Source organism: Bufo gargarizans, chromosome 3, assembly GCF_014858855.1.
Source record: "Bufo gargarizans isolate SCDJY-AF-19 chromosome 3, ASM1485885v1, whole genome shotgun sequence".
Lineage (NCBI taxonomy): Eukaryota > Metazoa > Chordata > Amphibia > Anura > Bufonidae > Bufo > Bufo gargarizans.
In genome coordinates, this window is record NC_058082.1 from 476,166,692 (window position 1) to 476,179,434 (window position 12,743).

At 44.3% G+C, this 12,743-nt stretch overlaps 1 protein-coding gene across 2 annotated transcripts in view; it reads right to left on the minus strand.

Annotated features, from left to right (window-relative positions):
• Positions 1–12,743, minus strand: part of LOC122930385 (transient receptor potential cation channel subfamily V member 1-like) — a 109,835-nt gene that overhangs the window by 66,427 nt on the left and 30,665 nt on the right. For both annotated transcript variants that reach the window (XM_044283745.1, XM_044283744.1), the window contains exon 3: positions 11,263–11,405. In XM_044283745.1, the coding sequence (XP_044139680.1) occupies positions 11,263–11,405 (143 nt within the window). The remainder of the gene's footprint in view (positions 1–11,262; positions 11,406–12,743) is intronic.

Consider the following 12,743-nt stretch of genomic DNA (forward strand, 5'->3'; position numbering starts at 1 on the left):
ATAAATTTAGGCCCAGAACCCAGGCAGAGGAGAAAGGTCCCGTAACAGACAATCTGGCTTCATGTCAGCAGAGAATCAGTCTTCATATCATAGCAGAGAATCAGGCTTCACGTCACCCACCACTGTAAGAGTCAATTTTCATAAATTTAGGCCCAGAACCCAGGCAGAGGAGAAAGGTCCCGTAACAGACAATCTGGCTTCATGTCAGCAGAGAATCAGTCTTCATATCATAGCAGAGAATCAGGCTTCACGTCACCCACCACTGTAAGAGTCAATTTTCATAAATTTAGGCCCAGAACCCAGGCAGAGGAGAAAGGTCCCGTAACAGACAATCTGGCTTCATGTCAGCAGAGAATCAGTCTTCATATCATAGCAGAGAATCAGGCTTCACGTCACCCACCACTGTAAGAGTCAATTTTCATAAATTTAGGCCCAGAACCCAGGTAGAGGAGAAAGGTCCCGTAACAGACAATCTGGCTTCATGACAGCAGAGAATCAGTCTGCATGTCATAGCAGAGAATCAGGCTTCACGTCAGCCACCACTGCAACAGTCCATTGTCATAAATTTAGGCCCAGCACCCAGGCAGAGGAGAGAGGTCCCGTAACAGACAATCTGGCTTCATGTCAGCAGAGAATTAGTCTGCATGTCATAGCAGAGAATCAGGCTTCATGTCAGCCACCACTGCAACAGTCCATTGGCATATATTTAGGCCTAGCACACAGGCAGAGGAGAGGTTCATTCAACTTTGGGTAGCATCGCAATATAATGGTAAAATGAAAATAAAAATAGGATTGAATGAGGAAGTGCCCTGGAGTCCAATAATATATGGTTATGGGGAGGTAGTTAATGTCTAATCTGGACAAGGGACGGACAGGTCCTGTGGGATCCATGCCTGGTTCATTTTTATGAACGTCAGCTTGTCCACATTGGCTGTAGACAGGCGGCTGCGTTTGTCTGTAATGACGCCCCCTGCCGTGCTGAATACACGTTCAGACAAAACGCTGGCTGCCGGGCAGGCCAGCACCTCCAAGGCATAAAAGGCTAGCTCTGGCCACGTGGACAATTTAGAGACCCAGAAGTTGAATGGGGCCGAACCATCAGTCAGTACGTGGAGGGGTGTGCACACGTACTGTTCCACCATGTTAGTGAAATGTTGCCTCCTGCTAACACGTTGCGTATCAGGTGGTGGTGCAGTTAGCTGTGGCGTGTTGACAAAAGTTTTCCACATCTCTGCCATGCTAACCCTGCCCTCAGAGGAGCTGGCCGTGACACAGCTGCCTTGGCGACCTCTTGCTCCTCCTCTGCCTTGGCCTTGGGCTTCCACTTGTTCCCCTGTGACATTTGGGAATGCTCTCAGTAGCGCGTCTACCAACGTGCGCTTGTACTCGCGCATCTTCCTATCACGCTCCAGTGCAGGAAGTAAGGTGGGCACATTGTCTTTGTAGCGTGGATCCAGCAGGGTGGCAACCCAGTAGTCCGCACAGGTTAAAATGTGGGCAACTCTGCTGTCGTTGCGCAGGCACTGCAGCATGTAGTCGCTCATGTGTGCCAGGCTGCCCAGGGGTAAGGACAAGCTGTCCTCTGTGGGAGGCGTATCGTCATCGTCCTGCCTTTCCCCCCAGCCACGCACCAGTGATGGACCCGAGCTGCGTTGGGTGCCACCCCGCTGTGACCATGCTTCATCCTCATCCTCCTCCACCTCCTCCTCATCCTCGTCCTCCTCGTCCTCCAGTAGTGGGCCCTGGCTGGCCACATTTGTACCTGGCCTCTGCTGTTGCAAAAAACCTCCCTCTGAGTCACTTCGAAGAGACTGGCCTGAAAGTGCTAAAAATGACCCCTCTTCCTCATCCTCCTCCTCCTCCTCCTGGGCCACCTCCTGTTCCATCATCGCCCTAAGTGTTTTCTCAAGGAGACATAGAAGTGGTATTGTAACGCTGATAACGGTGTCATCGCCACTGGCCATGTTGGTGGAGTACTCGAAACAGCGCAACAGGGCACACAGGTCTCGCATGGAGGCCCAGTCATTGGTGGTGAAGTGGTGCTGTTCTGTAGTGCGACTGACCCGTGCGTGCTGCAGCTGAAACTCCACTATGGCCTGCTGCTGCTCGCACAGTCTGTCCAGCATGTGCAAGGTGGAGTTCCACCTGGTGGGCACGTCGCATATGAGGCGGTGAGCGGGAAGGCCGAAGTTACGCTGTAGCGCAGACAGGCGAGCAGCGGCAGGATGTGAACGCCGGAAGCGCGAACAGACGGCCCGCACTTTATGCAGCAGCTCTGACATGTCGGGGTAGTTGTGAATGAACTTCTGCACCACCAAATTCAGCACATGCGCCAAGCAAGGGATGTGCGTCAAATTGGCTAGTCCCAGAGCTGCAACGAGATTTCGCCCATTATCACACACCACCAGGCCGGGCTTGAGGCTCACCGGCAGCAACCACTCGTCGGTCTGTTGTTCAATACCCCGCCACAACTCCTGTGCGGTGTGGGGCCTGTCCCCCAAACATATGAGTTTCAGAATGGCCTGCTGACGTTTACCCCGGGCTGTGCTGAAGTTGGTGGTGAAGGTGTGTGGCTGACTGGATGAGCAGGTGGAAGAAGAGGAGGAGGAAGCCGAGAAGGAGGAGGTGGCAACAGGAGGCAAAGAATGTTGCCCTGCGATCCTTGGCGGCGGCAGGACGTGCGCCAAACAGCTCTCCGCCTGGGGCCCAGCTGCCACTACATTTACCCAGTGTGCAGTTAGGGAGATATAGCGTCCCTGGCCGTGCTTACTGGTCCACGTATCTGTGGACCTTGCTACAGATGGCGTTGCGCAGTGCACACTTGATTTTATCGGATACTTGGTTGTGCAGGGAAGGCACGGCTCTCTTGGAGAAGTAGTGCCGGCTGGGAACAACATACTGTGGGACAGCAAGCGACATGAGCTGTTTGAAGCTGTCTGTGTCCACCAGCCTAAATGACAGCATTTCATAGGCCAGTAGTTTAGAAATGCTGGCATTCAGGGCCAGGGATCGAGGGTGGCTAGGTGGGAATTTACGCTTTCTATCAAATGTTTGTGAGATGGAGAGCTGAACGCTGGCGTGTGACATGGTTGAGACGCTTGGTGACGGAGGTGGTGGTGGTGGTGTTGGTGGTACATCCCCTGTTTGCTGGGCGGCAGGTGCCAACGTTCCTCCAGAGGCGGAGGAAGAGGCCGAGGCGGCAGCAGCAGAATAGGCCGAGGCGGCAGCAGCAGAAGAGGTAGCAGGGGGAGCCTGAGTGACTTCCTTGGTTTTAAGGTGTTTACTCCACTGCAGTTCATGCTTTGCATGCAGGTGCCTGGTCATGCAGGTTGTGCTCAGGTTCAGAACGTTAATGCCTCGCTTCAGGCTCTGATGGCACAGCGTGCAAACCACTCGGGTCTTGTCGTCAGCACATTGTTTGAAGAAGTGCCATGCCAGGGAACTCCTTGAAGCTGCCTTTGGGGTGCTCGGTCCCAGATGGCGGCGGTCAGTAGCAGGCGGAGTCTCTTGGCGGCGGGTGTTCTGCTTTTGCCCACTGCTCCCTCTTTTGCTACGCTGTTGGCTCGGTCTCACCACTGCCTCTTCCTCCGAACTGTGAAAGTCAGTGGCACGACCTTCATTCCATGTGGGGTCTAGGACCTCATCGTCCCCTGCATCGTCTTCCACCCAGTCTTGATCCCTGACCTCCTGTTCAGTCTGCACACTGCAGAAAGACGCAGCAGTTGGCACCTGTGTTTCGTCATCATCAGAGACATGCTGAGGTGGTATTCCCATGTCCTCATCATCAGGAAACATAAGTGGTTGTGCGTCAGTGCATTCTATGTCTTTCACCGCTGGGGAAGGGCTAGGTGGATGCCCTTGGGAAACCCTGCCAGCGGAGTCTTCAAACAGCATAAGAGACTGCTGCATAACTTGAGGCTGAGACAGTTTCCCTGGTATGCATGGGGGTGATGTGACAGACTGATGGGGTTGGTTTTCAGGCGCCATCTGTGCGCTTTCTGCAGAAGACTGGGTGGGAGATAATGTGAACGTGCTGGATCCACTGTCGGCCACCCAATTGACTAATGCCTGTACCTGCTCAGGCCTTACCATCCTTAGAACGGCATTGGGCCCCACCATATATCGCTGTAAATTCTGGCGGCTACTGGGACCTGAGGTAGTTGGTACACTAGGACGTGTGGATGTGGCAGAACGGCCACGTCCTCTCCCAGCACCAGAGGGTCCACTAACACCACCACGACCATGTCCACGTCCGCGTCCCTTACTAGATGTTTTTCTCATTGTTATGGTTCACCACAACAACAAATATATTATTTGGCCCAATGTATTGTATTCAAATTCAGCGGGATATAAATTTGAGGCCTAGTATTTAGGCGCTGGGTGACCGGTATGGATTTAGTGACAGAATTAGACTTGGAAATGCACAGAAGCGTGTGTGTGAAGTTATTCTGAATGACCCAATGTGCACCTTGAATATTATATACCCTTTTTGGGATAGATTTCAAATAGCTCTGATATAGCAGGAACCACTAAATTATGAAATTGCTAAATTGGGAATTGTACTTCAACCCAGAACAAAAAATGTGCTTTGACGGGCACTAAATAACTTTCCCAGCTACAACAGGACAGCGGTAACGAGAGATTTAGAGGGATTTAAATTTGAGGCCTAGTATTTAGGCGCTGGGTCACCGGTATGGATTTAGTGACAGAATTAGACTTGGAAATGCACAGAAGCGTGTGTGTGAAGTTATTCTGAATGACCCTATGTGCACCTTCAATATTATATACCCTTTTAGGGATAGATTTCAAATAGCTCTGATATAGCAGAAACCACTAAATTATGAAATTGCTAAATTGGGAATTGTACTTCAACCCAGAACAAAAAATGTGCTTTGACGGGCACTAAATAACTTTCCCAGCTACAACAGGACAGCGGTAACGAGAGATTTAGAGGGATTTAAATTTGAGGCCTAGTATTTAGGCGCTGGGTCACCGGTATGGATTTAGTGACAGAATTAGACTTGGAAATGCACAGAAGCGTGTGTGTGAAGTTATTCTGAATGACCCTATGTGCACCTTCAATATTATATACCCTTTTAGGGATAGATTTCAAATAGCTCTGATATAGCAGAAACCACTAAATTATGAAATTGCTAAATTGGGAATTGTACTTCAACCCAGAACAAAAAATGTGCTTTGACGGACACTAAATATCTTGCCCAGCAACAACAGTACAGCGGTGGGTAACGAGAGATTTAGAGGGATTTAAATTTGAGGCCTAGTATTTAGGCGCTGGGTCACCGGTATGGATTTAGTGACAGAATTAGACTTGGAAATGCACAGAAGCGTGTGTGTGAAGTTATTCTGAATGACCCAATGTGCACCTTCAATATTATATACCCTTTTAGGGATAGATTTCAAATAGCTCTGATATAGCAGAAACCACTAAATTATGAAATTGCTAAATTGGGAATTGTACTTCAACCCAGAACAAAAAATGTGCTTTGACGGACACTAAATATCTTGCCCAGCAACAACAGTACAGCGGTAACGAGAGATTTAGAGGGATTTAAATTTGAGGCCTAGTATTTAGGCGCTGGGTGACAGGTATGGGTTTAGTGACAGAATTAGACTTGGAAATGCACAGAAGCGTGTGTGTGAAGTTATTCTGAATGACCCAATGTGCACCTTCAATATTATATACCCTTTTAGGGATAGATTTCAAATAGCTCTGATATAGCAGAAACCACTAAATTATGAAATTGCTAAATTGGGAATTGTACTTCAACCCAGAACAAAAAATGTGCTTTGACGGACACTAAATATCTTGCCCAGCAACAACAGTACAGCGGTAACGAGAGATTTAGCGGGATATAAATTTGAGGCCTAGTATTTAGGCGCTGGGTCACCGGTATGGATTTAGTGACAGAATTAGACTTGGAAATGCACAGAAGCGTGTGTGTGAAGTTATTCTGAATGACCCTATGTGCACCTTCAATATTATATACCCTTTTAGGGATAGATTTCAAATAGCTCTGATATAGCAGAAACCACTAAATTATGAAATTGCTAAATTGGGAATTGTACTTCAACCCAGAACAAAAAATGTGCTTTGACGGACACTAAATATCTTGCCCAGCAACAACAGTACAGCGGTGGGTAACGAGAGATTTAGAGGGATTTAAATTTGAGGCCTAGTATTTAGGCGCTGGGTCACCGGTATGGATTTAGTGACAGAATTAGACTTGGAAATGCACAGAAGCGTGTGTGTGAAGTTATTCTGAATGACCCTATGTGCACCTTCAATATTATATACCCTTTTAGGGATAGATTTCAAATAGCTCTGATATAGCAGAAACCACTAAATTATGAAATTGCTAAATTGGGAATTGTACTTCAACCCAGAACAAAAAATGTGCTTTGACGGACACTAAATATCTTGCCCAGCAACAACAGTACAGCGGTGGGTAACGAGAGATTTAGAGGGATTTAAATTTGAGGCCTAGTATTTAGGCGCTGGGTCACCGGTATGGATTTAGTGACAGAATTAGACTTGGAAATGCACAGAAGCGTGTGTGTGAAGTTATTCTGAATGACCCAATGTGCACCTTCAATATTATATACCCTTTTAGGGATAGATTTCAAATAGCTCTGATATAGCAGAAACCACTAAATTATGAAATTGCTAAATTGGGAATTGTACTTCAACCCAGAACAAAAAATGTGCTTTGACGGACACTAAATATCTTGCCCAGCAACAACAGTACAGCGGTAACGAGAGATTTAGAGGGATTTAAATTTGAGGCCTAGTATTTAGGCGCTGGGTGACAGGTATGGGTTTAGTGACAGAATTAGACTTGGAAATGCACAGAAGCGTGTGTGTGAAGTTATTCTGAATGACCCAATGTGCACCTTCAATATTATATACCCTTTTAGGGATAGATTTCAAATAGCTCTGATATAGCAGAAACCACTAAATTATGAAATTGCTAAATTGGGAATTGTACTTCAACCCAGAACAAAAAATGTGCTTTGACGGACACTAAATATCTTGCCCAGCAACAACAGTACAGCGGTAACGAGAGATTTAGCGGGATATAAATTTGAGGCCTAGTATTTAGGCGCTGGGTCACCGGTATGGATTTAGTGACAGAATTAGACTTGGAAATGCACAGAAGCGTGTGTGTGAAGTTATTCTGAATGACCCTATGTGCACCTTCAATATTATATACCCTTTTAGGGATAGATTTCAAATAGCTCTGATATAGCAGAAACCACTAAATTATGAAATTGCTAAATTGGGAATTGTACTTCAACCCAGAACAAAAAATGTGCTTTGACGGACACTAAATATCTTGCCCAGCAACAACAGTACAGCGGTGGGTAACGAGAGATTTAGAGGGATTTAAATTTGAGGCCTAGTATTTAGGCGCTGGGTCACCGGTATGGATTTAGTGACAGAATTAGACTTGGAAATGCACAGAAGCGTGTGTGTGAAGTTATTCTGAATGACCCAATGTGCACCTTCAATATTATATACCCTTTTAGGGATAGATTTCAAATAGCTCTGATATAGCAGAAACCACTAAATTATGAAATTGCTAAATTGGGAATTGTACTTCAACCCAGAACAAAAAATGTGCTTTGACGGACACTAAATATCTTGCCCAGCAACAACAGTACAGCGGTAACGAGAGATTTAGAGGGATTTAAATTTGAGGCCTAGTATTTAGGCGCTGGGTGACAGGTATGGGTTTAGTGACAGAATTAGACTTGGAAATACACAGTAGCGGGTGTGTGTGAAGTTATTCTGAATGACCCAATGTGCACCTTCAATATTATATACCCTTTTAGGGATAGATTCCAAATAGCTCTGATATAGCAGGAACCACTAAATTATGAAATTGCTAAATTGGGAATTGTACTTCAACCCAGAACAAAAAATGTGCTTTGACGGACACTAAATATCTTGCCCAGCAACAACAGTACAGCGGTAACGAGAGATTTAGAGGGATTTAAATTTGAGGCCTAGTATTTAGGCGCTGGGTGACAGGTATGGGTTTAGTGACAGAATTAGACTTGGAAATACACAGTAGCGGGTGTGTGTGAAGTTATTCTGAATGACCCAATGTGCACCTTCAATATTATATACCCTTTTTGGGATAGATTTCAAATAGCTCTGATATAGCAGGAACCACTAAATTATGAAATTGCTAAATTGGGAATTGTATTTCAACCCAGAACAAGAAATGTGCTTGAACGGACACTAAATAACTCGCCCAGCTACAGCACTAGGGACAGATTTAGCTGGATATAAATTTGAGGCCTAGTATTTAGGCGCTGGGTGACCGGTATGGATTTAGTGACAGAATTAGACTGGGATATGGCCAAAAAATAAACAGACTATTGCTGGTTAAATGCACTTGGTGTGACAGCTTCACCCTGATGTAGGCTTTAGCCAAAAAACAACCACACCATTGAGGGTTAAATGCACTTGGTGACAGGCGCAGCTTGCCCCTGATTTTGTATATGGCCAAAAAATGAACAGACTATTGCTGGTTAAATGCACTTGGTGTGACAGCTTCACCCTGATGTAGGCTTTAGCCAAAAAACAACCACACCATTGAGGGTTAAATGCACTTGGTGACAGGCGCAGCTTGCCCCTGATTTTGTATATGGCCAAAAAATGAACAGACTATTGCTGGTTAAATGCACTTGGTGTCACAGCTTCACCCTGATGTAGGCTTTAGCCAAAAAACAACCACACCATTGAGGGTTAAATGCACTTGGTGACAGGCGCAGCTTGCCCCTGATTTTGTATATGGCCAAAAAATGAACAGACTATTGCTGGTTAAATGCACTTGGTGTGACAGCTTCACCCTGATGTAGGCTTTAGCCAAAAAACAACCACACCATTGAGGGTTAAATGCACTTGGTCGCAGCTTGTGCTAGCGCACCACAAGACACAAAATGGCCGCCGATCACCCCAGAAAAATGAGACTGACAAACGGTCTGTGCAGCCTAAAAACAGTGAGCAATTGAGGATCAGCAGCTCAATGATCCACAGCTGCAGATCGATCAGTTAATCAAGTCCTTTGGAGGAGTTAATCTGCCTAATCTCGCCCTACTGTCGCAGCCGCAACCTCTCCCTACGCTAATCAGAGCAGAGTGACGGGCGGCGCTATGTGACTCCAGCTTAAATAGAGGCTGGGTCACATGGTGCTCTGGCCAATCACAGCCATGCCAATAGTAGGCATGGCTGTGATGGCCTCTTGGGGCAAGTAGTATGACGCTTGTTGATTGGCTGCTTTGCAGCCTTTCAAAAAGCGCCAAGAAAGCGTCACAAAAGCGCCAAGAAAGCGACGAACACCGAACCCGAACCCGGACTTTTACGAAAATGTCCGGGTTCGGGTCCGTGTCACGGACACCCCAAAATTCGGTACGAACCCGAACTATACAGTTCGAGTTCGCTCATCCCTACTTGTAATCCTTAGTTGAGGACGTCTACAGCAGTGTGATAATCTGCAAAGTACAGAGAGCATCAGCTGATGCATCCTCATGTGGCTAGGCTTCAGCTCAAAGTGCCTTTTCAGGAAGCATAGTTATATAAAGTGGATTAAAGCCCTTAAATAATCTTTTAAGTGTTAGAAATCAGAAGTGAAAACTGAATTACCTAATCAACTAAGCAATTTAAATCACAGCACTAATTTTAAGTGAAAGCCCCACACTGTCTCACTTAACTGTCAAAATGCTACAATAAGCAAAACATATTTAATTATGGACTCTGAAAAAGTTTATTTTGCTTGTCTGTTTTATTACTTGCTTTGAAAAAGCAAGGAATTCTGGGTAATTTCAGATACATTATATAATATAATTTACTGTGCCCCAGGAAGAGTATAAGGTAAGCAAAGGAAGTTTTCATATAAATTGATTTTATTGGTGTATAAACTTTAATGGGAAACTCAGAAATTCCCATTTGAGGAGTCCCAGTTTCTAATTTTTAAAAGAGTTCCCTTGGTTCACTGAAGCCCTTATTTAACTAAAGAAAATCAGGTATCAGGTAACTAAATTTCACAAATCAGGTATCATTTTGGTTAGAAGGATCAACTCTACCATGCAGTATATTTGGTTTAAGACGGTTGATCCTGCTGACTGTTCCTATTTAGCCTCTTCCCAACATTCACTGTACCTGTACGGCAGATGTTAAATCTTTAAGGATGGTGCCTGCTCAGGAGCTGAGCTGCCGCCATAGCCACTGGATGTCGGCTGTTTTACTGTAAACCCCTGCTGTAACCCCTCAGATGCTGTGGTCATTTGCGATCACATCATCTGAGCAGTACAAATTTGCGGGGGCTGTTCAGTTGCTATGACAGTCTTGTGGCAGGGCTTGATAGAAACACAATGGGGTAAAAAAAAATGGGGTAAAAAAAATGGGGTAAAAAAAAAAAATTAAAAACTTAAATTGCTCCATTTTACTAATAAAAATAAGCAATAAAAAAATAAAGATCATTAATATCAGCATGTCTGAAAATGCTTGAACTTTTAAAATATAAAAGTATTTTTCTAGTACAGATCACCCAGCAAAAAAAAAGTGCCTTTACACAGCACTGTAAATGTAAATATAAAAAATTCATGGAGGTCAGAATATGGCGATGCAAAGAAAAAAATATTTATTTCAAACTTTTGAAAACAGATAAACTATAAAAATATGGTATTGATGTAATTGTACTGTCCAACAAAATTAAGGTAAGGTCAGTTTTACTGCATAGGGAACACTATAAAAACAAAACCATTAAAACAATTGCGGAATTGCGTGTTTTTTTCCAATTCCACCCCATTTATTTCCAGCATCCCTCTACACATAAAATTGTGCCACTGGAACAACTTGCCCCACAAAAAAAAAAGCACTGTTGCGGATATATGAATGGAAAAATAAAAAAGTTATGGCCCCTAAAAGAGCAGGAGAAAACAAATAGAAAAAAAAACTATGGAAAACGGCTTTGTCAGGAAGGGGTTAATGTGGCCTGTTGTCCCAATTTATTTTTTTATTGAACTTTAGCTATTGATGACTGCACAAAGGTATTTTGTACGTAAAATCCAAACAGTAATTTGACGAGGAAGCAACAACAAACATGTCTATAAAGTTCTAGACATTAACTACAAAGAGCTCTGATAGCACGTAGGCTGAACATTGCATCACTCTGCCCTACTTTACACAAATCAGAAGAACGTCTCATAACTCCTAACATTGTCCTCCCTTACCTGTAAATTCAGCATTCGTTAGTTTCTTCATGGTTTTCTGCAGATAGCTTTTTAGTCCAGCTAGGTCTTCAGTATCTTCATTTGTCACCGCAGCAAAGATCCTGTCTCTTGTGTAGACATCTTTAGGATCAATGTCGGGGGCTCTGTTAATATGAAAGTATTATTTATATAAAAACTGGGTCAACACAGAGGCTTAAAGGGCTATGTACACCTTTAGGGGCAATTTTTTTATTATTGTATTGTACTCATTATGAGGTAAAAATCTTTTTTTCAATTGGTCTTTATTAAAAATATGGAGACCTTTTTTCTGTACAGAGCAGAGATGCTCTAATAGAGGGATCTAAATTTTTTCTCTCTTCCATCAGTTGGGCAGCTGACAGCCTCCTCATATCTGCTTTCTGACATTATAAAAACTTATTATAGTTCTTATCTTACTGATAAAAATGTGGCTTAAATAACTGTTTATGACCTTTTAGTAAATTACAGATAAGGGTTATTGGATGACTGGCACAAAGTGAAAGTAGAATGCACACAGCTAGAAAAACAGTTAAGGGCACTTTCACACTTGCGGCAGAGGATTCCGGAAGGCAGTTCCGTCGCCAGAACTGCCTGCCGGATCCGGCAATCCTGACACAAACGGATGGCATTTGATAGACGGATCCGTATGCGGATCCGTCTGACAAATGCATTGAAATACCAGATCCATCTCTCTGGTGTCATCCGGAAAAACAGATCCGGTATATATATATATTTTTTGCATCTTTAAAAGTCTGGGCATCCGCAGACCGGAACCGGATCCGTTTTGCCAGAACACTTAATGCTGGATCTGGCACTAATACATTTTAATGGAAATTAATGCCGGATCCGTCATTCTGGCAAGTGTTCAGGATTTTTGGCCGGAGAGAAAACTGCAGCATGCTGCGGTATTTTCTCCAGCCAAAAAACGTAAGAGGGACTGAACTGATGCATCCTGAATGGAATGCTCTCCATTCAGAATGCATTAGGATAAGAAAAACGCTAGTGTGAAAGTACCCTTACACTTTATGACAGAACGGCTCAATATTTTTAATAAAGACCAATTGAAAAATATTATTTGTGGCCCAAAATGAGTAAAATGCAATCATAAAAAAATTGCCCCCAAAGGTGTACATAGCCTTGAAGGTGGTTTGTGCATATTGAATATGTTAAAGCGGTTGTCCAGGAATAGTAAAAGTTAGCTGCTTTCTTCCAAAATGAGCACCACTCCTGTCCACAAGTTGTGTGCGGTATTCCAGCTCAGCCACACTGACTTCAATGGAGCTGAGCTGCAATAACAGGTACAAACCAATGAATAGGTGTGGGGCCATTTTTGGAAAAAAGCAGCCATTGTTTTCTATTCTTGGACAACCCCTTTAAACTGGCTCAGTATTCCAGAGGCATTTACAGGTATGTACACCAATGCAACCTATTGTCACGGTGGGGAGTGGGGGAAACTCCCCCCC